The sequence below is a fragment of the Artibeus jamaicensis genome, unplaced genomic scaffold (assembly GCF_021234435.1).
Source record: "Artibeus jamaicensis isolate MK-2021 breed Jamaican fruit bat unplaced genomic scaffold, CSHL_Jam_final contig_519, whole genome shotgun sequence".
Classification (NCBI taxonomy): Eukaryota; Metazoa; Chordata; class Mammalia; order Chiroptera; family Phyllostomidae; genus Artibeus; species Artibeus jamaicensis.
The window spans coordinates 43879282-43906034 of NW_026521871.1; the positions used below are offsets into that span (position 1 = coordinate 43879282).

General features: G+C 48.0%; 1 protein-coding gene across 4 annotated transcripts in view; it reads right to left on the bottom strand.

Annotated features, from left to right (window-relative positions):
- The window catches only part of OSBPL10 (oxysterol binding protein like 10), a 259064-nt gene that overhangs the window by 9591 nt on the left and 222720 nt on the right, over window positions 1–26753 (bottom strand). For 3 of the 4 annotated variants that reach the window (XM_037134663.2, XM_053669357.1, XM_053669358.1), the window contains 5 exons: window positions 24999–25476; window positions 18144–18330; window positions 16569–16751; window positions 12564–12717; window positions 5111–10398 (listed from right to left, as the gene is read on the bottom strand). In XM_037134663.2, the coding sequence (XP_036990558.2) occupies window positions 10354–10398; window positions 12564–12717; window positions 16569–16751; window positions 18144–18330; window positions 24999–25476 (1047 nt within the window). In that variant the 3' untranslated portion in view covers window positions 5111–10353. Of the gene's footprint in view, window positions 1–5110; window positions 10399–12563; window positions 12718–16568; window positions 16752–18143; window positions 18331–24998; window positions 25477–26753 lie in introns of those variants that run through there. The other variant, XM_037134654.2, reaches the window with a different exon arrangement.

A 26753-nucleotide genomic window follows, 5' to 3' on the forward strand; every position in this document is an offset into this window, starting at 1 on the left:
GAAGGTTATTTTACTCTCACATCCTGATCAGCCCTTGTCAATCTTTAATTTTGCCTTTCTGTTAGGTAAATAATGGTTTCTCATTGTTTAATTTTCCTAGGTTACCAATGAGGTTGGTCTTGTGGAAATCCCTTTTTTACAAGGGTTTGGTTCTAGTCCATTTTTCAGTTCATCTTTTGTATTAGTAGAAGTTGTTTACACATTCTGTATCAATCCCTGCATTGTTTGATAGAGTATGCCTAGGAATTCGTTATCTGAATGTGCTTCTTTTTCAATCTTGTGTGCCTATGGACTTTTGTCCCTCATTTGAAAGTCCTTTTTCTAACCTGAGGCCTTACATTATTTTCTAGAAACTTTATCTTTTTATACTTAGCTTTAAGATACACTTGTTTGAGTGCGTTATAAATTGTTTGGGGAGGGGGTTGTTTGTTTGCATGTATAAACCTAATTGTCCATACACCATTATTTAAAAAACCAGCATTTTCCTGTGCAGCATTTCTTTTGCAGTAAACCAGATATCCATGAGTCTCTTCTTGACTGTTATATTCCATATAGTGCTCACGTTGTGACCACGTGTGTTGACTTAACATAATTTGAAGATGGATAATTAAGATATGGTAATGCAAGTCCCTCTCCCATCCCTACCTTATTCTTTAAATTTCTCTTGGTTTTTTTATGGCCCTTTATTTTTTACTATAAATTTTAGAAACAAACTGTCAATAACACCAAGGAAGAGAAAGCTTTTCAGGCTTTTGATTTGGCATTGAAACTATATTGGGAAAAAATAGCACCTTTAAAATACTGAGTCTTCTATGAATATGGCATATCTTTCCATTTATGTAGGCCTAGGTCACCTTGAATTTCTGTATTCTAGTTTTAAATGGGTCTTGCATATTTTCATGAGTTTTATTACAAGGAATGTTATTTTCAATAAATACTGTCTTACAAAATTTTATTTTTCAATTGTCAGTATATAGAAAGTTTGGTTTTACATGTTGAAATTGTACTCAACAATGTTAAACTCATTTTTAATAATTTTTAAGATTATTTTCATTATAAACACACACCATCCTAATTGGAGACAAATGGCAGTTTTCTTCCTAAAGGTCATATATTTAATGTTCTTGCTTTTGCTGATGGCCATGGGCCACATGTTGCCCAGGATGGCTGTGTATGCAGCCCAACACAAAATCGTAAATTTACTTGAACATTTGAGGGTTTTTTGTGACTATGTGTCACAACGTATTTAATGTGTAACCCAAAACAACTCCTCTTCTTCCAGTGTGGCACAGACACACCAGAAGGTTGGACCCTCTGGTTAGGACATGCAGTAATAATACTGCATAGAAGTAACCCTTAGTCCTTCCCTCACAAGGAAAACTGTTGTTCCTCCTTTATGTTTGCTATAGATTTTCTGCAGATAATCTCTGATAATATTGAGAACAGATTTTCCCAGTTGCTCTGAGTTTTAAGTGATTTCTCTTGAGAGGATTGTGGTTTTCCTCCCACATTGTTAATAATGTGAATTAACAGAGACTTTTTGTTGACAGTTTAAACTAAATTTGTATTCCTGGAATAATGATCAATGTTTGATAGAATTTACTGCTATAAAGCCATTTGTGCCTTAACTGCAAAGGTTTTTAATTACAGATTCAAGTACTTTACAGACACAGGATTGTTTGGGTTTTGCCATCAGTTATGGTGTTTTCTTAAGGAATCTGTTCATTTACATTTTTAAGTAGATTAATGTAAAATTGTTGCTGATATCACTTAGTGACTATTTTAATGTCTGAAGATTTTAAACAACTGTCCTCTTCATTCCTGAGATTTTTTTTCCTTCTTCTTGCATCTGTTTTTTGTTTCTCTTCTCCCTCTACCTTCCCCTTCATTTTCTTTCACAATTTTGTTAGCTCTTTTCCTTTCAAAGACCAACTTATGGTTTTGACATTTTCTACAGTGTCATTTTTATTTTATCAATTTGTGTTAATTCCCTCGAAGAAGTGTTTAAGTGTGATTTCTTTTTCCTGATATAGGAATTTAAAGTTATGAATTTACACCAAGCATAGTTTAAGTTCCACTCTCACAACTTTTGATGTGAAGCATCATTTAGTTAATGCATATTTTAATTTCCATTGTACTTCAGCCATGGTTTTTTGATGTGCATTTCTTGATTCAAATATGATGATTTCTAGTTATCTTTTTATTATCGATTTCTACCTGAAATGCATTTTAGACATTCCAATTGTAATCCTTTGAAAATGGTTAAATTTTCTCTGTGATCCCGTGAGTCCACATCCGAGGCTCCTTCTGTTACTTGTGTAGAGTCGTCATATCCTAGTTTAGACTTGTACATTCCTCCTCGAACTCAGTTTTCTCCTTATATGTTTGGAAACCCATATTATTAGGTATATATGTACATTTGGAACTTTCTTGGAAAATCTCAGATTTTATTTTCAGTACTGCTTTTGTTAAAGCCTGTTTTGATGGTCGTGTTAGCATTCTTCTTAAGATGTTTGATGTATCTTTCTCTTCCTGCATTGGATTTGTTGAGCATCTAACATGGTAACTCATTGGTTTTCATTATTTTAAAAATTATCAGTCATCTCCTTAAATATTGCCTGTCTCATTCCTCTCTGCTCTCCTCTGATCTATGACCAAGCTAATTAGACCTTTGCTGGCTATATATAGCCAAAGATATATATATGTCTTTCTCCTTTTGTCATTTCTGCCGACTCATCAGTTATCACTAATCTAGTATTATACCCATCTATTGAGTTTGTTACTTCATTTCTTAATTCTAGAGTTTATTCCCACCCACCCCCAACCTATTTTTTTTAATGGTTTACAGCACAGGTGGCAAACATAAGGCGCACAAGCCGATTCCAGCCCAGCACCTTGTTTCTACCTGGCAGCAGTGCCAAGCTCTCACTTAACTGTTATGGAGCAGTTACATTTATACAGTCCTAAAATTACAGTTGGGCCCTTGAAGGCAACTGGGAAGCCAGTGCAGCCCCCGGTGAAAATGAGTTTGACACCCCTGGTTTACAGGAATATAAATGAGAGACCCATGTGAGTGGGAGACTTACCAGTTCATGTCTTTGGTAATTGTGAAGTATAATTTTTTAATACAGTGTAGCCAGCCCTATTTGTTGAAAAGACTTAATTGGCACCACTGTGGAAAACAAGGTGTTGGTCTCTTTCTGAATTCTGTTTAATTAGTGTGTCCTCACACCAATACCACATGGCCTTCAAATCAGGTAATGTGAGTTTAACACCTTTGTTCAGTGGTCTTTTAACCTGGGACCACAGGCTCAACTATATGTCATAGGCAAAGAAAGATGTATGGTTACCCATCCTACAGTTGACATAGGGTTAATATTCAGAATATGTAAACCCTTAGGAAAAACAAAAAAAAAGATTTTGATTAATCCTCAACAGAAGAAATAGAAATGGCAAATATATGAAAAGGAACATACCTACAAGGTTAGCTAAGATGTGTAATTAAGTGTTAGGATGTGTATAAGCAAACTCCCATACATTGCCAGTGGGAATTTAAACTGTTAAAAATCACTCTGGAAAACTTCAGCAGAAGCTAATGCAGGTGAACATACACATCTCCACATCTTAGCAGTTCTTCTAGGTTTGTTAAAGTTGGTGGTGCTGTAATGTGGTCTGAAGCCCCAGTTGGTAGGGGTGTCGGTTCTGGAAGCTCATTAGGAGGGGCTCTGGTGCAGGCCACCTGGTGGGATCTGTGGTTGGGCTTGGAGATGCTTGCTGTGAGCTGAGGCCAGCTGCCACTAGTACCAAGGCTGTGGCCCTTTGTGGGCACTATGAGGAGAGTTCAGGCCAGCCACTCGTGCTGGGCTTGGAGCTGCTTAGCAAGAGGTACAGGGCACGCAAGACCAGCTGTTGCTTGTTTGGTTGGTGGACTTTTGAGAGATTTTAGGAAAGTCAGCAGCATGAACCTGGTCAGGCTGCTTATTGTATGGGAAAACGGCTGGAAGTGGCTTGGACTAGGTTTGCAAGTTGGGTGAGATGAAGCCTAAGGGAGTCAGTCACCAGAGTGAGGCAAACGTGTTAGCCAGGTTAATGGAGAGTAGAGATTTGGCACCTGTGACTGGGTTGACTGGGGCGAGGGCTCAGCAAACAATGGTGCCTGCCAGCACTTCCATCCCAGACAGCTCCCCTGACTCCATCCAGTCCTCGCACTAGCTGGTCAATTCAGTGTGTTTCTGTATGTCCTTGGTGCTGGTCTAGCTCCTTCCCCAGTGCTGGATCCCAGAACAAGTGAGTCTGAGTGCAAGCAAGATTGTGCTTAAACATTTTTTAAGTAAAGTACACTTTAAAATAATGATACGGAAAAATATAAAAGTTATTATAAATAGTACTATAAACAGCAACAATCATTTATAGTCATGTGCTGTCCTTTTACACAACCACAGAGCACTAGGTTTGTTTACATGAGTGAGGTGTTGTACCATGACATACAAGGCTAGAATGTTACTAAGTTAGAGGAAGTTCTCAACTCCATTGTAATGTTATGGGACCACCATTGCATAGCAGTCCATCGATGACTGAAACGTGGTTAAGGGGTACATGACTACACAGTATAGGTGAAGGAAATGAGAAGGGACTGAAAATGCATTGCCACAAAAAACAACTAAATACAAAGACCACAATGTATGAATCAGGGGAAAAAAGCTTTAAGACATATAAAAAACAAAATGACACAAGTCCTTATCACTAATTACTTTTATGTAAATGGATGAAATTCCCCAATCAAAAGACAAATTTAAATTGGCAAAATGAATTATAAATATAAAACCAGGATCTAGCTATGTACTGTCCACACAAGGCTCACTTTAGTTCTAAGGACAGATACATTCAAAGTGACAGGATAGAGAAAGAGAACAAGGCTGGCTATTATATCAGCCAAAATAAACTTCAAAGACTTAAAGGATACAAGGACATTATATATTGGTGAAAGGATCAATTTGCTAAGAAGAACTAACTTACAGACACACATGCATCAAACAGCTCCAAAATATATGAAGCAAACACAAAACTTAAGGGGAAAAATATATTTTTATAATCGTTGACTTCAGTGACCCAGTATCAATAATGGATTAAACAACAATATATGCCACCTGGACTTAACATATGTATAGCTTCCAACAACAGCAGACACATTTTTCTCAGGTGTGCATGGAACATTCTCTAGGACTTAATTATATGTGAGCCCCCAAACAAGTCAGTGAATTTTAAAACTAAAATCATACAAAGTATCTCATCTAGCCAATGCAGTGAAACCAGAAAATAGCAGAAACTGAGAAATCGACAAATATATATAAATTAAATAACACCAAATGGGTCGAAGAAGAAATAAGACAAATTAGAACTCTTGAAATAAATGAAAATAAAAACCAAAATGTAGGGGATGCTGCAAAAGCAGTGCTAAGAGGAAGTATATAGTACCTGTAAATGCTCAACATTTGTGAAGGTCTCAAATCAGTGAACTCAGAATCTGTTTGGGACTGAAAAAACAAACAGTAAATCCAAAACTAGCAGAAGGAATTAATAAAATATTACAGCTGAGATAAATAGAAAAACAGAGAAACCATGAGTTGGTTCTTCAAAAAGGTTAACAAAATTGACAAAAAGGCTAAGAAAAAGAAGTGGGGACAGTATTTCCCATTTTGTAGAAATGAAAAATTACAAGTATGAGGAACAGTTGTGTATCAACAAACTGAATATGCTAAATGAAAAGGGCAAATTTCTGGAAACATACCAAGACTAAAACTGAATCATGAAAGAACAAAATATGAACAAGGCCTATAGCTAGGAGGAGATTGGATCAGTAATGGGTGTGGGGGGTGCGGAAAGTTCCAACAGATAAGAGCCCAGGGACAGATCACTTCACTGCTGAATTCTACCACACATTCAAAGAAGAATCAACACCTGTTCTCAACTCTTCCAAAAAAAATTTTTGGAAGAATAGGAAACACTGCCTAACGCATTGTACACGGCCAACGTTACCCCAATACCTGAGTCAGATAAAGATACAACAGGAAAATTACAGAATGATACGCCTTGTGAATACTGATGCAAAAATCCTCATTACAATAAATAGCAAGGCAAATTCAACAGCACATGGAAAGGATTACACACCCTGACAGCAGGGTTTAGTCTTGGAGGGATATTGAACATACAAAACCAATGTAACGCACCATACACTAACAGGACAAAGTGAGGGGGAAACATGATCATCTAAGATCAGGGGTGTCCAACCTGTGGTCCAAACAAAATAATAAATTCACTTAAAACATTACGATTATTTTTGAGATTACGTGTCACAATGTATTTAATGTATAGCCCAAGACAACTCTTCCTTCCATTGTGGTACAGAGATGCCAAAAGAATGGCCATCCCTGAAAGCAGACGCAGAAAATGCACTTGACAAAATTTAGCACCTTTCATGATAAAGTCAACTAGGAATAGAAAACATCTCAACATGAAGGTCACATAGGAAAAAGCCACAGCCATACACAATGACATAAAATTGAACAAGACAGGATACCAGCTTTTCCACTTTGTCCAATTGACCTGGCTAGAACTGCCAATACTTGGATAAATTTTCTTTTAAAAGGCATTCAAACTGGAAAGGAAGTGAAATTATCTGTTTATATTTATAAAACCCTAAAAATGACAGAATATATCCTGCAAAGTTGCTAGATACAAAATCAACAAATAAAAATCAGTTGTTTATACATTGCCAACAATGAACAATCTCAAAAGGAAAATGAGAAACGATTACTTATGTAATAATATCAGACAGTAAACTACTGGAGTAAACTAAGGAGATGACAGACATATACATTGAAAACTACAAAACACCCCCAAAAGAAACAGAAGATAATGAAAAGACATCCACTGCACTGAAAGATACATTTGTTAGGATGGCAGTACTACATGTGGCAATCTACAGAGTCAGTGCAATGCTTCATCAATTTTAGTAATGTTTTTAACGAAAATATAAAATTCACATGGAATCTCAAGGGACCCCTAATAGCTAAAACAATCTTGAAAATAGTTTAAAGGCTCACACTTCCTGTTTTTAGAACTTCAAAGCCATAATAAAACAGTATAGTACTGGCATAATGATAGATGTAAACCAGTGGATCAGAATAGAGAGTCCAGGAGTAAACCCTTGCATAGATGGTCAAATAATTGATAAGAATGTTCAATGGGGAGAGGAGATCCTCCCTTACTCCCAAGACAAATGGTCCTAGGAAATCAGGAAAACCATATGCAAAATAATGAAGTTGGGCTCTTGACTAACACAGTATAGTATACAAAAATTCAGGACCCCCCCCCAAAAAAACTAAACACGAGCTAAAACTAAAACTCTTGAAAGAAAATGGGGAAAATCATGAAATTAGATTTGGCAATGACTTGGTTATCACAACAAAAGCACAAGCTACAAAAAAAATCAGATGTAATCAAAATTAAATACTTTTGTACATCAAAGGGTACCATCAACAGTGAAAAGGCAACCCAAAGACTGGGAGAATATAAAACATTTATAAAGAATTAACATCCAGAATTTAAAAAACTCCTACAACTCAATACATAATACATAAAACAACCCAATTAGAAAATTAGCAAGGAACTTGAGAAGACATTCCTCCAAAGGTATACAAATGGGCAGTAAACACATAAGATGCCATCACTAATCATTAGAAAATGCAGATCAAAACCACAATAAGAATGTGCTGATTCACACCCATCAAAATGATTTTTACAGACAAAAGAAAATAATGGAGAAATTCAAACCCTTGTGCATTACCAGTGGAATTGCAAAATGGTATAGTCACTATGGACAACAGTGTGGCAGGTCCTCAAAAAATGAAACATGGACTCTTCATCTGATGCAGCACTTCCATGTCTGGGGGCACATCCCCAACGAACCCAAATAGGGACTCGGATACTTGCACTCCTGTGTTGCCAGCAAGCAGCCCTCATAATAGGCAAGAGTACAAACCCAAGTCTTTGTGATAGGTAAAAAAAAAAAAACAATGGGAGATCTATATATTCATATACAATGGTATGTACTATGCAGCCTTACAAAGGAAGGAAATTCTGATGAACCTGGGACACATGCTAAGTGAAATTAGCCAGGCGCAAAATATGTATAGTATTTTTCTACTCATGGGGTGTATTTAGTCAAGTTTATAAAAAAATAGAACGGTGATTGCTAACAGTTTCAGGCACTGGGGTGGAATGGGAATTACTGTCTGATGGGTAAAAAATACAAAAATCAACAAAGCACATGACGACATGGATCTGTAAACACAGTATTAGCTCAAACAAGTAAATATGGAGACAGAAGAGCAAAACCCAAGAGGGTGACTTGCTCTGGGAGTCAGGACGGTGGTGGTGCTGCCCCTGGGGTTAAGGGGGGGGGCACGATTTTGTAGGGCTGCAGCCATGGCTTTTAAGCTACTGATGAACAGGTGTCTTTGCTTAAAAAGTAGGTATACAGGTGCTTATAATTATCCTTGGAACTGTAATAATGGTTTTTTTGTGAATATTCACTTTTTAGAAAGCAGTCAGCCCACCCACTTATCATCACCACCACCCCCCAAAAAAGAAAAGCAAGCCTTCTCCATGTTTTACTTACCAGATGGTTTATAGTTTGAAGGCTGGAAAATCTAAAAATGCCAGTGATTACTTTTCAGTCTTCTCACTGAGGATTTTTTCCCCTCAAAATAGCATCTATCCTGCTTTTTCTCTCAGCAATAAAATACTTCCAAACATTTTATTCGCCCAGGTGTTTTGAGACTACTATGCACATCACCACGCCTGTATCACTCCTCCGCCCAGTATTCACTTCTCATGAAATAAAACATTCACTGGATGTGAGTCAAATGCCCTTACAAGCTTGTCATACAATATCCACAAATGCTTATCTGGTAGAGTTTTCATTGTATGTGAAACACTGTTTTGATGCAAATATGATTGCTTGTTCACATCAAATTAACAATAACCAATAAAATCTGAGCTTATTTAGCGCCACCAATTCCAACAGAATTTTTTAATCCCTGAAGATAAAACAGACACAGATAGGTATAGTATTTAATTGAAATATATTTGTCTAATATCTACAAAGTGTGAACAATTGGTCTTAAGAAAGCAGACAAAAGGCACAAAATTAGTATTACTACAGAGAAGCATTCATGCTACTGGATTTTATAAATATTCTCAGAGTGGCACAGTAAAAAATAAATGAAGCATTGAGCAAAAATCAAATGTGTCATTTTTTCTCCCTTGCTTTATATTCTAGTCAAGTCTTGACCTCATTTGTAAAGGCTGAACACTGAGATTCAACTGAAACCAGGGAACGCTTAGGCGGGCTTTATTTTAATCACAGTGGTTTTCTTCAAGAGTCTGGGTCAAACAATAGAGGCGCACTAAAAAAAATGCACATGATATTCTTTTCTCTTTCCCCAAACTAAATACAAGATTGAGGCTGTGGTTGTGCATGGTTCTATATGCATGCATTTATTTAACTTCTAAAGCCCTTTTTTCATCATAAAAGTAGTGTGAAGTTCCTGTATGACTTATTTTCTACTGTAAAAGCAGCTTCAGAAAAAAGTGTATGACTAGTGCTTTGAGCATGAGAAATTATGGGAGGAAAGTTCCAAGATGGGCCTGCTTCTAAGTTCCCCCGGAGGTGCTCCATCCTGAAAGGCTCTCGCTAAACCTTTAATAGCTTCCTGCCCACTGCTCATTCAGTGGAGCTGTTTATCTTTCTGGAGAATGGACAAATGCCGAAGTGGGGAGGGAGGTGGGAATCAATAATTTTGAAATGACAGCCACCTACTTGGAATGAGCCATTTTCCATCAGATGTCAGCTGGGTGATGCCAATTCAATTTTGTTTTGACAGGAGTTGACTACCTTTGTGAGTGCAAAACATTTTTGGCAAAGCGAGAAATAGAAAACGTCGAACCTCATTGATAAAAAGGTGCCCGTAATTACCCACTTAAATCTTAATAAGTGAAGTATTTACATGTGTAATACCCAGCAGATGTGTATATAATGTATGTGTGTGAGCATGTAGTGTGCCAAGAGTCCACACACACCACTGTCCACACACGCCCCAAATGGCTCTTGAATAAATTCAATCCTATAGTAGAGTCTGGGGTTCATTTTTCACAGTATGTAACTTCTCAGGTACCATTTCTTGAACGATATCAAGAGGTCTCAGTGAGTACCAACAGAACCTCGATACTGTACCACTTTAATTCCTACAAAAAGAGGCCTCTTTCTAAAGGCTCCGCACCTCCACGCCATCAGTATGCCTTCCAGAGGGGATTGAAGTAGACCCAGCCATCACCCTGTGAGAAAAAGGAGGAGACATCATTACATGGAGACCTCTCGGCCGGCTGAGGGGAGACACGAGAGTCTTGGGCGCTGCTGGATTGGGAACGGAACACCCTGCGAAGCAGTGCTGTTAGAACCGTCACCGGTACACGTGTCTGACTTGTTCCTGACACCTTGGCCACACCAGGCGGGTGGTCTCCCTGCCCCTCCTCAGCCCAGCTGCTTTTGAAAGCCCATATGATCTTTGCATCCTGGCATTTTAGGAGGAAACGCCACAAAATGACCAAAATAACAAAAGGAGGCTTTGCTGGGTTACACCAAGGAAGATGGCAAAAAAAAACACAACCCTTTTAAACAGCAGGACACTGGGACAGGGGAAGGGGACTTCAGATGAACAGGCAGGAAAGAAAAGGCAAGTGCCTGCCTATGAGGTATCGGCCACTGACCAGTCTGCAGGGACCTGCCCAGCAGGCTGTGGTCACAAGTCAATCACACCAGACCAAGAGGGCGCACAGTCTGGCGCTCCACAAGAAGGGCCTACACTGAGGGGTGACAGTTCTGGGGTTGGGGCGATTTCTGTTCTCTGCGTATCCTCAAGCCTTCTGTTAGGAACACGCTGGCTTCTATCAAACCCAGCGGAACAGCAGTATGTATCCTGTTGTCGCTTTGTTTTTAATGTTCAGCTGCTTGTCTCCGAGACCAGACCCCCGTCACAGAAAGACCCTTGAAGGACTGTGACAGTTAATTTCATACGTCCACTTGGCAGGCACGGGTGCGCAGATCGCACATACTTCTGCGTGCGTCTGCAAGGGTGTTTGTGGATGAAATTAGCGTTTGATTGGCAGACCCAGCAGAGGGGACTGCCCTCCCCAGCACAGGTACACACTGTCCGGTCTGCTGAAGGCCTGAAAAGGAGGATGGGAGCAGGAGGGATTCACTCTTTTTTTCTCCTTCTGCCTCCTTGGATTGGGACAGGGATTTACACTGTCAGCCTCCATACTGTTGTGAGCCAGTTCCTCATGGTGAACCTGCCTGTATTTATGCCTTGTACTGGTTCTGATTCTGTTGTGTTTCTCTGGGGAACCCTGATAATAGTCTCCTCACCTGGGCCAGGCTTCCAGACAGGGCTCCCACTCAGTCTCATAAAGGCAGAGTCTCCCTACCCAGGCTTTCTGTCTGAACCAGAACCAGCCTTGGAGTCTCCAGACCTGAGCCCAAAGCCTGGGGGAACAGGAGCTGCTTCCTGCCCCTGACCAGAAGTCCACCCCAAGGTCACTAACTCACCCACAGCCTTCCAGCCACACACAATAACCCTTCCTTGTAGTAGAAGTCAGGCATGAGCAGCACCTGAGCCAAGAAAGCCCGTTTAAATGGTTTTAAATCCCTTCACATCACACTAATTTCAGATTTCTGGCTTGGGAATAGTGAACAGTCAGCTTGTGGTCATCTGCAGGTAAGGCGGCACCCAGCCCCCTTCAGATGCAGACTCGGGCCCACCCCAGGCCTCACCGGCCTGTTTCTCACTGAAGCTGCCAGACGCCTTCAAAACGCTTCTAGAAACTCACTTGCGTCATTTCTAGTGGTCTCAGAATGCTTCCCGATTGTTCCACAAACCACTTCAGGAGCACAAGGGCCTCAACTGAGCACGTGGTGCCTTGCCCACTGCCCACTGGGTGGGCAGTCTTGGACTTTATTTCTGCCTCCCAACGTCACTCCTGGGTAACAGCGACAGCACGCAGGCACAGGACTCGGGGGAGCCTGCCCTGGCAAGTCAGTCCCACTCAGCCCACAGGAGGCGGAGCTCTGGAAAGGCAGTTCTAACCACGAAGGTTCCGGCCCACCCAGGTGTGGGGATGGGCTCCGAGGTGCTTCGATGACCTGGAGCTGAGGACAGAGCAGCAGGGGATGTGTGGGTTTTTCTGTTTTAAATGACCAGGACAGCATCCAGATCTGCAACCCCATTCCCTGCCCTCCCCGCAGGCGGATGTGCTTTTCTGACGGGGGCTGTCAGAGGGCCAGGGTCAGGTGCTCAGTTTGCCCCCAGGATGACCTGGCCCCAAGCTGGAGCCAGAGCCAAGCAGCCCGAACCTTCCCAGGACCTCTGTCGTCCTCTGTCCAAACTACTGTGTTAGCCAGACAAAGCCATCTGTCCCTCACGCAGGACAGGCGGCAGAGTTACCTCCTGGGTAAAATACTTGGGCTGCCACGGGGTGCGGAGGCTCTCCCGCTTCCGCTCCTCCACCCGCTGCTTCTCCTCCAGGCGCCGCTTCTGCTCCGTGGCAGCGTCAATGTCCCCCAGTCGCAGGTACCGAGTCACCTCCCGCCAGAGGTTCCTGAGGATGCATGGAGGAGAGGAGGGGTTAGCCAGGGTCTCGAGGCTCAAGGACGGCTGTCCTCGGCAAGGGGAGGGGGGCCAGAGCAGGGAAGGGGCCATCTGGGCAGCCCGGAGAGGCAGCGCATTCCAGGTGCCTCAGAGACGGCTGGACCCAGCCGGGATTTGCACCTGAGCCGTAAACTCTTGTCCTGACCACCGCGGCTCTCTCGGGACTCGGACTGTGCAGGGATTGAATCCACAGGTAATAGTAACCTTACTACAACAATGGACACTTACGCAGTGTTAACCGTATTTCTGAGCATTTTACACGTAAACTCATTTAATCACAACCACCCAATAACAGATGCTATATTGTCATCCCTATTTTATTTTAAAGGGCAGGAAAATAGGTCCACATAAGGTGAAGTGACTTGTCCGAGGTCAGCAAGCTGGTGGAGAGGAGCACTGGGTTTCCCACAGGGGGGCCCAGTGTGAGGAGTCACAGGCCAGGATGCGTGTTTAGGGAGGCAGGGTGTTTATGCTACAGGCCCTGTCATCTCCCCCGCATCTGCACGGACGCTCCTTCTCTGTCACACCCACTCACTGTCGAAGGCGGCCTGGACTGGCTCCTGTCTCACGTGCAGTTCCCGCCTCAGGAATTTCCCAGGGCCGTCCCTGACTTGTGCACTGTTCCAGAAGGTGAGGAAAGGAATTAAGGTAGAGCAGGACGCACGCACACCCTCACTTAGACTGGTCGGGACAAGTCAGGATTTCACATGGAAGGAACTCCAAGGCAATTAATTAGATCCTGGGCCAGGGAGCACGCCCACCACAGGGCACCGCGACGCTGTCCACGTTGAGGGCACCTCAGCAGGAAGTTTGAGTGTTGGCAGGATCGGGCTGAGGAGGGGCAGGGGCTGGCAGCAACGCAGGGACGCAATAACCAGACCCTGCTGTGGGGGTGGGGAGTCAGAATCGAGGAGCTGGCGAGGCGCGAGCTCCTGCGGCCCGCTCAGCCTGCCTGCCCGGGGTCCCGCCACACAGACGCAGGGAGGGCGACCCTCCGGCTGCGGTTGGACAGCAGGAGAAGCCTCCGAAGTGGGATACGAGGCCGGGCCAAGGAGCCTCCCAGCCCCTGCTGTGCCCTGTGAGCTGACCTGGGGAAGACGCCCGGCCGAAGCAGCTCAGGGAGGAGAGGGAAGGGAACTGAGGAGCTGGGGGCTGGGTCCTGTCACAGCCTCCATCACCCGCACCCTCAATACACATCCCATGCGGAGGGAGGGGCTGGGCACACAGACATCCAGGGTGGCGGGTGCATGCAAAAAAGCAGGGCCTCCCATGACACGGTCTCACCACAAGATAGTGGCCCCAAGTTTAGATGGCAGGGACCCCCAAGGGCTGGAGAGAGGGTTACTGGGACAAGAACTGGCCCCGGACAGACAGCTCTGGCCAGACACACAGGGACCCAACCAAGACCACTCTCTGGGGGTAGGGACCGATAGGGAGGGGTTAGGGGCTCATCTGGGAAAGAGTAAACTTTGAAAGAAAAAAACAGGTGAAGGAGACCTCAGGAGGGAGCGGGGCAATGAGAAAAGCAGGAAGTCCAGGGGCTTCCTCCCTGAGAAGGGGAGATCATGATAGCAAAGGGCCAGCGGGTGGTGAGTGACAGGGGCAGGGTGTGACTGGTGTCACTGGCTCTGCCTTCACCCAGCCGGGCCCCGAGGGCTCTGGCCAAGGCAGGACTCTACGCGGACCAAATTCCGGGCATCGTGAGCAAATGCATAGGTGTGGGCAAACTGTCTTATCTATTTATCTATCTATCTAAAAATCTCCACTCTTCCCCTGATGGGACAGTGCTTCCCTCCCCTCCAAGGGGGCAAGTGGGGACCAGAGGTCTCACCAGGGCTAGCACCACCACAGTGAGGGCCGGGACACCTGGTCTAACCACTGGCCCACCTGGCCGTGCATGTGATCCCCTGGGTGAACGGGCAGAAGTGTTCTGCCCAGCAAGGGAGCTCCTGGACCAGCCACGCCACCTTGCCGGACTGTTTCCCCTGGGAAAACAAGGTGGGCGGGGCTCGTTTTCCCTGCAGCTCAGCACCATGTTTCAGCAAGGTCCGCAGAGATAAGCCAGAAAGAGGGGGACCAGACCCTCTCCCCACCCCAGGCTGAATTCTGAGTTCCCCTGGCTACGTGAAGCAGCGAAGCGTCTTCAGGAGGAGTAGCTGCCTCACTCCATATCCCTGGAAGAGCAACACAGGCGATCGGTTTTGTTCACCGCCAAACCAGAAACCACGGGGTTCCTGACCGTGGGAAGGCTTCGTTGGAGGCAGTGTGGGCAAGGGGACGGCTTTCTGCCCTGTCACACAGCCTGTCCCTTGTCCCACTACAATCGTCCAATACACTGAACTGAGAAAGCCAATGGTGAGAGTTCACAGCCTACATTTGGACACAGAAGGTCATGCCCACTGTCCTCAAATAAACAGAAGAACAAGAGTGTGCTGGTCCTACAAGGCGGCAAGGGTGCCAGGGGTCGCGAGGCCCTGGTCTCATTCAATTGAGTTACAACGTACTGCTTCTACCCACTGCTGTATTCCCACCGGTGACAAACTCTTGTAAAGGCAAGCCCTTTCAGAGAACCATCTGTAATGTCATTGTCATTCTACATCACTTTCTAAAGAGCAGGTACTGATTTTAGATAAGAACAGGAGGCGGCAAACATGTTCCGTCACGGGCCAGACAGCAAACATGTTAGGCTTCGCGGGCACTAGGGTTTCGGTCACAACTGCTTCCCTGCCACTGTAGCAGGAAAGCAAAGGTAAACGGTAATCACGCCTAAGTTCCCATATAATTTTATAATATCAGCCGCAGGCTAGATTTGGCCCCAGGGCCATAGTTTGCTGACCTCCTGGATTAAAAAATCAAAATAGCAGCTCTGGCTGGGTAGATAAGTTGGTTGGAGTGTAAGTCCCATACACCAAACAGCTGCAGGTTCAATTCCCAGTCAGGGCATATGTCATGCCTATAGGTTCGATCCTCGGTTGGGGCCTGTATGGAAGACAACCAATCCATGTTTCTCCCCTCTTCCTTTCTCTCTAAAAAAAAAAAATCAAAATGGCATACTGGACAAAGAGCACGCCCGTGTGCCCGCATGAACATCACTACAAGGGGCTGCGTTACGTTCATACCCCGCAGTGGGCAGGCAACCCGATCAGACAGTTTACGTTTAACTGTTTCCTCCCGCCGAACAGGCAGGTGGTTGCTGCTTCTTTTAATTCTTTAGTCCATGTTCAATTAAAAATTTTTCTGATTTTAAGAATTTTCCCCTAGAATAGGTTCCCAGAAGTGGGGCCCTAGATTGAACTGAATTAATGAGTGTGAACTACTGATGAGTGTGAACTACTGATCCGCACGGCTAAACCTCACACATTCCTACTCTAAGCTCAGGGTACACGGTGTCAGTTTGATCACACCCTCGCCAGCAGTGACATTTCTTTTTTAATGATGTCGCTAATTGGGTAAGAGAAAGAAAAAGAATAAAGGTATCTCACTGCTTCACTAATTCTTGGATTACTAGCCACTCTCTGTATTTAACTTTGTAATTAAAGCGACAGAGCAGCTGACAAACTCTGGCAGTGCCCAGAGGACAGGCACTGGAAGGCCACCACAGACTCACATTCCACCACCAAGGACGGAACCACCGAAGCTGCAAAGGACCCACCGCCACGTGACACAGAGGGACATTCTAACGCCTCAGCAAGTCAGAGCATGACTCCCGGCCCATTTCCATGCCCTCCGAAGGCTTCCTCCCTGTCCCCTGGGCCGAGTGCCGAGGACAGCTAAGCCGGGCAGAAACAGCCTGACCCCCACCTGGACTCCATGGGCCCCTGCTTCTCCAGAGGCCTGATCCTCTTAGGGCACACGGGCAGCGCGGTCGTGTCAATGACTTTGGTCTCTCCGCTGTTGTAGGTGAACTCCAAGGTGCCGTTCCACTCCCCGTGGGCCTTACAGACAATGGTGTTGGTTGGGTTGTGCTTCACTTCTGCTGTGACCCTGAGTGAATGAACCAAACGAACACGGTCTGTGACGTGATCAAAACACAGAGACTGACTGCAAAAGGCAGACTCGCGATTAGAGAGTTTTTCTATGGGGGGGCATGGAGAGGAATTGTTTTTTAGTGTTTTGCTCAAAGACTAGCTTATACAATGTCATTGTACTATCCTTGAACAAAAAAAGAAAAAAATGGGTGGGAGGTGAATCAAACCTACAGACTAGTTAACGGGCCAGTCTAACGAAGGCTGAACAGAAAACCTAACCTCTGGTGTGGCCTCGAATCGGTACCTTCCCACTCACGGCAGCGGCTCAGGGGGGCCACCTTCGAGCTGGCCGTGAAAGCACCTTTGCAGCGACCCGTGAGCGCCTGCTTCACCCGCCTGGCCCGAGGGAGCACTAGGTCTCCAGCTCTGGGTGACAGCAGGCCCTGGCTCCCTCTCTACCTTGAGGCTTGCAGATTCTGAAGCTTGGAGGATTCAGAAACAGGAACCCAGCTCCAAGCAGCCACGTCTGCAAGGCGAGCTCATCTCTTTCCGATGGCCCAGCTCAGGTTGAGTGTTCAAACGCAGGCTTGGAGCTTTCTGCCTGAGCCCCAGCACAGCCCAGGTCCCTAAGTGGTGAGCAAAGGCTCCCGGACAGCATCAGGAGACTCCAGGCTGCACCCAGGGGAAGGGCCTTGGTGGCGTGCAGGTAAAGGTTTAACAACGGGCTCTCCAGGAGGGAAAACATCCGATTTGCAGCATTTGCGTATTTCTGGGGCCCCAGCACTGCTGATTTCAAGCTACCGACTTGGTATGAGGGGTGGCCCTGGGCAGAAGTGCATGCACGTGCTCAGCTTGTGAGTCGCAGTGTCTGCATCCCAAACTGCTGCTGAGGGTGTCTCACTATAGAAAGTTCTGTAACGAGCAACAAAACCAACGTGTCCTTCTGCCAACAGCAGACCTCGCCTTCAGTTTCTTAGGCTTGTGCTTCCCCAGCTCCTAAGGGGGGCGTGGGCAGGGGGAAGCCGCGATCTCACAGAGGACACGGGACTCAGGAGGTTTAATGGAGCCAACTTAACGCCAACAGGCAGCTCTCAGATCACATGGCCTCCGACCGGGGCAACGGGCCGCGGCCTCGGAGGGAGAGCGACTGTAACAAAGGGAAGCGTCTTTTTTCTCCCGTGTTCTGCTAACAGATCACCAAAGGGTCTCACTGTAGATTTACATGGGGAGGGCTTAATAAAAAACTGCCATGTGAGGAGGGAGAAGAAGCCTGTTTTCAAAAAGGTCTGTTCAAAACTTTCTCTTGTTTTTCAATTCATCCCATGGCTGGAGTCCCATCTCTGATGGAGGAAAGAACTCAGGGCATCGTGATAAAGACAACGACAAAGGCCCCCCGGCTGCCTCCTACCTGTGCACTTTCCCTCCGTAGAAAGGCTTCGTGTGGAATATCACGGTTGCTGAGTACCCCGTCTTGGCGCAGCTGATGCTGACTTTTCCTCCAAGCTCCACCCAGGGGACGGTGAGGATGGAGCGCGCGTAGGCACTGGGCAGGGTGAACACGTACTCCTCCCCGTGTTCCAGGAGCCTCAGCACACCTCCGGGGAGAGAGGAGGGGGTGGTCAGGCACGCAGGTGCGAGAAAAGGGCAGCCGGGCACCCCGAGACACAAAAGAAGCCAAGCAGCCTCCTGCAAAGGGCCTCCCACCTCCACACAGGCTGGCTGCCCATTCACCATGAACTAATCTGCGTGCCCTACTGTGTGCCTACTGTGTGCCAGGCACTGTGCGTGGCACTGAGAATACAACGGTGAACAAGACAGACCCAGTGTCTGCCCTCGGGGAGTAGGGCAGAACAGTGGGCGTTAATTAACCGGCAGGCTAACACAAGGCCGCAGCTGTGAGAAGGTGCCCGCTCTGTCCACTGAGTCACACCAGCCAGGGCCTGACAGGGGAATTCTTAACAGCGGTATGTCCATTTGGGGATACGGAGGCAGTCACAGAGTCTGCGGTGGGTTGTGCACATCAGGGACAAAGAGATCAGTGGGGGCCACCTCCTGCCGCTCATCGTCTCTAGAAAAATCTCTTCCAAACCAACATGAACTTTCCCTCGAGTCCCCAGAAGCCAGCGGGCCCCACCGCTAAGCTGGTGTCAAAAGCATAAGCCAGACCATATTCCTTTGGCTCTTTTCTGAAGATCTTTACGATATAAATGTGCCGACTTATTAAATAACCTATAATTAAGCCTTCACACCACTACTTTGTAGGGTTTCATAAAAAAAATACTTCCCCCCTAATGGGAATAAAAGGCTACATTAAAACTAGACTCACTGATGGGAATCACAAATGAAGGCTCCTTTTTCGTTGGCCTAACAGCTCAGAGAAACTGAAAAATGCCAAATAATCCATTTTTCCCTGCCGACGTTCGTCCTCAAGCTGGGAGACCGTCGTGTTCGATTCCACAAACTGACTTATCAATAAACATAAGGCCGAGCATTAAGGCTTTCACACTGATAAATTTCAATTAGTTGCACACACGATCTCAACCCGAGGAACCGAAAGACTCCGATAGAACCCGCGGCCTGGAAAGCCCAGACGCGGAGAGCGACCCGGGGAACCCGGCTGCTGGCGCCGGCAGCATCCACATTCATCAGCGCCGGGAGACGCGTCACTTCTCCTGCTGGAACTAATTGCCTTTCCCTACAGACTCAATTAAGAGGCTGTGCCATTTTACTGGGCACTGGTTCTGCTATTGTGTTGGGGGCGGGGCCGGGCAGGTTGCGAGAGCAGCGGATGGGCCTCAGCTCCCCGGCCGTGTGGGGGGGACAGGGGAGGTGTCTTTGCTTCCCTGTGGACACGGGGGATGGGGACACCGCATGGCATCTCAATTAGGGGTTTTCAGTGTCGGAGCCTCGGCGTGGGCGGCTGGGGAGACGGACTCTGAGCTGCAGCCTAAGTCAATTCAAGGCATAATGAAGCACTTTATAATGGCATTTCGTAGTAAGCTAAATATGCCACCGCCTAAGGCAATAATTTAAAAGATAAGCCCAAGTATTTACCACACAATTTCAAGGGGACCCATTTAAGATCTAAATTTTACCATGAGAGGGTTGGGAAAATGTTACTTTAAACTCAGTCAAAATACCCATGGAAAGTGCTGGATTCACGCAAGGAACGAGAGAGGACGGGAAGCGCATCCCGCTCCCCCTCGCCCAGCCCTGCAAAGGAGCTCTGAGGACAGGAACCAGCAAACTTGGGAGTCTGGGGGCTCTCACAAGGGTTTTGTGCTGTGAAAAAATACGACCATAGGAGTTTCCGAGCAGCCAGAAAAACGGCAGCAGCAAATTCTCAGCTTCAGGGATGCCCACAGCTGAGGCCTCAGAAAGGGTGGTCCTGGGCCTCCCCCCCACAGCATCGAGCGCTTTGTATGCAGACGCATCTCCGAGCGCACCCGGGGCTGTGCCCCAGGAACGAAAGGCCCAGCCCCTACCTGTCGTGTGTCAGAAACAAGGGAGCCAAGGCCCTGGGACAGCAGGGGTCTACCCTACAGAGACACACAACAGCTGCCAACCAAGGGAGACGGCGAAGAGGTCAGCGCAGGGGACAGGGTGGGAACACCAGGGCCCAAAGCACCCGCCACCCTCAAGCGGAAGTTCCCGAGCAGCTGGGCAGAGGCTGTGGCTTCTGCTGGGGTATGGAGGGTGCCCCATGGAAGGTGTGTCTCAAGTGGAAGGGCTAACAGGATGGACGGGGTGCAGAGACTCGAGGAAAGAGGGGAGAGGTGAGCAAACGTGCTGGGAGGCGGGAGGCACCAAAGCAGCCACACAAGTGGGGGCGTTACCCACCCACCCCCGCGGCACAGCCCGCCCCTGGGGCCCGAGGGTGGCAGGTGCCCTTGGACTTTTCGGTGAGAGCAGGGGGCTTCCCTGGGGCTGGGAAGAGGCGGAGGTTCTCTGATTGAAGACTTCCCCAAATCACTAGAAACAGATCTGCAAAGCTTCACCTTTATCAAAAACTTGTAGTAGATCCCTGCGTGGGCCCAGAGAAGGGAGGCGCCCAGCCCGTGCTGTAAATTAGGAATCTGCGGTTTCCCACGGCTTGACAACTGGCAGCAGGCAGTTCTGCCGCGTGCAGGGGAGTCCCCAGACAGGAACCGGAATGTGTTCTGTGTACCAGAACATCCATTTCGTTTTATCAGATCGTACGGCATTCACTGAACACTTACTCTGGCTAGGCGCAGATTTAAAGTGTGCGTGCGTGTGTAAGAGGGAGGAAGAGAACAGCAACTCGTCCACTCCTACTTCTGCCGCGGGGTCTCCTACCTCCCACCTTCAGTCTGTTCGTCACACAGCAGCCCTTGGGAGGCGGCTAGAACCACTCCACCCTCCACCAACTCTCACCTCACTCAGGGCAGAAACCCAACTTCTTCCAGGCTCCCAAGCCAGCCTCCATGACGGGGCCCCTGCTCCTGGCCTCTTCTCCTCTCCCTACCTGCCACCCTCACCTCTGCTCTGCTCTGCTCCAGCCACACTGGCCTCCTGATGTTCCTAGAACTCGCCAGATACACGCTCCTGCCTGTGAGCATTCAACTTGCTGGGTTGTTTGCTTGGAACACCCACACGGCTTACCCTCTCCCCTCCCCCAAGCCTCTGGTGAGGTACTCCGCTCTCCCTGAGGACCTGCGAGAGGTCCTCTGTGGCAGCAGCCCACTCTCCGCCTTTCCAGCTCTGTCTCACTAGCAGCAGCCATCATCGCCTGTTACACCTCCACTTTCTCACACACATCTTGTGTTCTGACTCGCGCATTAGAACATCAGCTCCCCCAGGGCAGGAACCAGTCTGTCCTGCTCACTCCTGCACATCCAACTCCAGGTACAGTGCTGTTCATCTAGCACATGAACGCATGACCCCACAGATCTGAGTCACCCCGTCATGGAGAAGGAGGTACCTACACAAGAAGCAGTATCTCTAATTCAGGGACCATCTGAGCAAGGTTCCTCCACCAAAGGCCCCTGCCTCCCACGTATCCCGGACCCTGTCTCATAGGCTCTTCCTTCCGCCCCACCACCCACATTTAACACACCATCCTACAGTCTTAAAGTCGCATCAGATGTCTTGTAGGTCGATATGAAAGTTTATTCTAGTATGCTAATAAAACTCAACAGCTGGATGAATTTCCAGATGACATTAAAAGTCAGTGAATGAACGAATCAATCATTCACGGGAAACGGGGGCGGTATCTTTGCAGAACACGCCCTCAATCTCCCACTCCACGGGCTTCAGGTTCACTGAAGGGGGGGGCTGCCTCCCACAGTGTGTTACTTTCTCTGCACACGAGCACACTTCTTCTCCATGAAATACATCCCGTGGGAAATAGAGGCTAAGGAGCAAAATTAAACAGAACGAAATGAGTCTCCCAAGTCCCAAGACCTGTTTGGAAATAAGACTTCACCAGCGCGAACCTCGAGGCATTAGGTGAGCTGCTGCCAACCTGCAGGAACACAGAGCCCCAGATAAGTCAAAACCAAGATTAATACCACTCTCACTCCTTATTACACACGCCAGTGCACAAATCAGTGCAAACACAAACCTCCCCCACAGGGGTCTTTAGCGAGCCTCTTCCTGCCGCGTCCTCCCTGCTTTCAGGAGCCACAGCTGCCTGGGGTGCTGGGACCCAGCTCCCTGCTCAGGGCGCTGCACCACGCGGCACCGCACCACGCAGCACCAAACGACGCAGTCCAGCCCCTGGGCAGAGACCTGCTTACCAGGACCTGCCCTGCGGCCTCAACCCCATCAGCACAGCCCTACTGCAGCTCCCTGTCGCGGCTGTGAGGAGAAGCCTCTGATTCCTGTCTTCCCAAGCCCTCTCAGATCTACAGTGGTGACCACTTATTCATGGTTTCGCTTCCCACCATTTCAGTTAGTTACCTGTGGTCAACAGTGGTCTGAAAATATTACGTGGGACATTCCAGAAGTAAACAATTCACCAGTTTTAAACTGGGTCCCCTGCTGATGAGGAGCATGATGAAACCTCAGCTCCATGCTGTTGGGCCAGGGTGTGAATCATCGCTTGGTCCTGTGTGTGTGTATGAGTGTGTGAGAGTGTATGAGTGTGTGCGTGTGGTGTGATACTACCTGCAGTTTCAGCACCTACTGGGGTCTCACAATGTACTGCCCATGGAGAAGCAGGAACCGCTGTATTGCAATCAGCTTTTCTCCAGCACCATTCCACTCACGTCCCTCCTGGGTCACCATTGACCTCAGTCCAAAGCCAATGGTCAGTTTTCACTCCCCATCTTCCCAGAACAGAACAGCAGCATCTAAGTCAGCTGATCCTGTCCTCCTCAGAAAGGCTGCACTCGGCTGGCGGGAATCGCCTTCTCCCACCCCGTCTACCTCTCGGCCCTCAGTCTCCTTGACTGCTGCTCCTCGGCCTTTGGGCCTCTCGATGCTGGAGGCTACAGGAGCAGTGCTCGTTAAGCAATCTCCTTAGGCTCCAGACCTTAGGTCCGGGTTTTTACCTTAGCACGGAGCCTCCCTCCAGAACTTCAGGCGTCGACTCAAGCACCCTGCTTGAGTGTCTAAACCATAACACAACCTGAGCTCCCACACTCGCCGCCCAAGTTGGCTCTTGCTCTCCCAGCCCCAAGCCTCCCCCACCTCCGTTAACGGCTCTTCCATCCTTCTAGGGACTCAGCTCGAAAGCCTCGGTATCACCTTCCTCACGTAACCGACACCAGACGCCGACACGGGTCCCCTGGGCTCTCTCCCTTCACAGTGCTTCCAGACTCTCACCCCGTTTCTCCTCCTCGACTATTTCCCCACCCTGGCCCCAGCCACCACCACCCTCTTGCCTGGATTATGACCATTATCTCCTAACTGGTCTCCTTGCTTCTATCTCTACCTGTCTTATTCCGGTCTGTTTTCAACAAGCAACTGGAATAATCTCCCTAAACTGTAACTCTGATCACGATACTCTTCTGCTCGAAACCCTCGGGGGCTCCACGGCTCACTCAGTGTGAGAGCCAAAAGCCCGAGCAACAGCCCAGCCCGAGCCCCTGCGGATCTGGCCGCTGGCCGCTCTCTGACCTTGTTTCTCAAACCCCTGCCTCGTACACCCTGCTCCAGCTCTTTGCGCTTCCTGCTCGCCGCCAGCACGACAGGGCCTCCGTTCTTTCTGCTGTACGTATTCTTCCCCTGGCCCACCTTTTATCGCCACCCCCGGGTCTCTGCTTAAATGTCACCTTCCTAGTGAGACCTTCCTGGCCGGCAGCCCATCCCGAGGCTCTACCGCTCTCTCCCCACTCCTCCCAGGCCCCCTCTCTGCTTAATTTTTCTCCATAGCACTTACCTTCCAACCCTCCAAACAGAATTTTATTTCCATTATAGAGTAGAATAGAAGCTTCATGAGGACAGACTTTTTGGGGGTGCGTATGATTTTGTTCATACAAGTATCCATAGCCCCTAAGACAACATCTAGTAGGTGCTCAGTGAGTGACAGGTGTTCTTATCTCCTGGGGTTTCACAGGGGGACTTCCAAGAAGCCATCTACTCCCTGACATTGAAAGCCACATTTTGCTCCCCACTCACCCGCCAAAAAGTGAGTCTACATCCTTCAAGTTCCAAAGGGATTTGTGACTCAAAAGAAGTTAAAGAATCACCAATACAGACACTTGAATTTAACAAGGATTATTACAGGTTTCTTCAAATGATGGGTCAACTTCATTCATAGCTATTTGCTAAAACAGAAACAAGCAAGCCGTGAGTGGGGGATTCACGCTGTGCTCTTCCTTCAGAATCGCCAGCACAGGGGCCAGAGGTTTGCCGCGGGAATTTTCATGAGCAAATGGTGACTAGGTAGCACTACTCTCCTCACTGTCTTTGAGCCAGAAAACAGGTGAGAAGGGGTGAAAATGTGCTTCACAGATCCGGAGCGGGCTGTGATAGTCACGCAAAGCTGAAAACGAAGCACATGTAAGGCCACTCACGCACACGCGGCGCATGGAAAGATCCGGGTGAGCGGCTGGTTGGGCAAACAGCTACATGCCCCATCCAGGCCATCACTCTGGCCCCACTGAGAAATTACCAGGATCTAGTCCCAAAAATAACAAAACCCGGCCCTCTCTCCTGCCCACCCACTCACTCACCCCTCAATTCCCAAGCAAGATAAAAACGAGGAACCCCACAAAGAAAATCATTGGTCATCCATCAGGTATGCAAACATCACTGTGTGAGAGTCAGACTCCAGCGAACACATGAGATGGCTTACCTTCTCCTATCATAGAGACCCCCACGGACATGCCCATGAACTTGCTTTTGGTCCATACATGAGTGTTGACGCACAGTTTCTTCTCCTTGCACTCACAGTAGAAGCAGGAGATAGGTGGGTGATGGGACACCTGCTCAGCCACAAACCTTAGCTTGTAGCTTTCAGAAGGGTCACTGGCCGTCAGGTGTTGGTGGCCAGGAGGAGAGTGGGGAGCAGTCCTCTTTGGCTTGACCTTGTCCTTGGGGACTTCCCAGGAGCAGTGAAACGTCTCACCAATGATGGGGTTGTAGGGCTTCTTGGCCAAGGCCCCCTTGCGGCCCTCGTGGAAGGAGGTGAGGTAATACTCCACAAAGCCAATGACTCTCTCCTCGGGCGTGGCTCCCGCCGCGATGGCCAGCAGCAGGTCCGGGTGCGCCATGAAGTCCGCATACATTTCCAGCAGGGACCGCTTCTCCAGAATGAATGTGGGAAGCACCACCTGCATTTGGGAGGAGGCAAAGTCAGACAGGAACCCCTGGGATGACATGACGGGGCGGAAAGAGACACGCGTGGAAGCTGCAGCCACGCCAGGCAGACGCACCATGGCTGAAGCCAGGGGACAGCTTCTTTCGATTTGTGCAAAATGACGAATCGGGGGAAATAATGTGGCCGAAACTGGAAGTAGCTGTGGTGGTGGCATCAAGACCAACCTGGCTTCGGGGACAAGACTGTCCTGAGTGATTCTCTTCTCAGTTCATGTGAGATAACACAACGGCCTCTGTCTCTGTCCACTGCCATCCGCCTGTTACACCACACAGCTCTGTCACACTCCTCATCATTTAGAGGGTGAAGAAAACAGCTCGGAAGGGCTTTCTCATGACCTTCCCAACGTCAGGCATGACCAAGGGGGCTGCTCGGTGTGTTCCCACAAACATGGACATTGGGGTTTGCCGGTGCCGCATTAAAGGGGGTCCGGGTAGAACGGACCCACCAGCAACCATTTGATAATCTCCGTCACGAGAGAAGCCTATAAAACCCACCGAGGTCAGGGCAGAACAGGCGTGGGGCAGGGCCCCGGCCCAGGTCTCCGGGAGGCAAGGCCAACTACCAGGCAAGTGTGCACGGAGCTGCCGCAAAGCAGAGGGGCCATGTGGGCCAGAAGAAGGACCAGAAGTCACGAAGCAGCAGCTGGCATTGAACCTGGGTTTGTTACTGGCCCATGACTGAAGGTAAGTAGAAATCAGGGTGGCTCTGTCAGGGGTGGGACACAGAAACTCCTTGTCGATCCAGAGTGGTCACTCAGGTGCCATACAACCTAAATGCCTGTAACCCTGTGATTAGTTACTTAAAGCAAATGAAGGATCTTGTGACACTGGCGAGCAGGTAACTCATTACTACTGCTCATACGCGGAGGAGAGCGGCCTGTTTCCCACTGCTCGACAGTGACCTTGACGTGACTCTCAGTGCCTGGATGTTAACGTCCCCCCTGCGTAGCCGCGCGGCACAGCCTTTCTGACCTGGAGCATCTCACGCTGCTGCTCCTCCTCACAGGGAATCACAGGATGTTGAAGCTGGAAGCCTGGTCTTGACCTGCTGGCTCCTCCTTGCCCCCCTCCAAGTGAGGAAAGAGGATCCACACTAGTTCAAGGTCAAGCAAGTTGACCAAGGCCATGCAGCTGGACTGTGCTCCCTCCTTACACAACCAAGCCTGTCCTTCCTTTCCACAGTCACTAACTCGCAGGAGGACATTTGCAAGGGGGCACCTCTCTGGGCGTG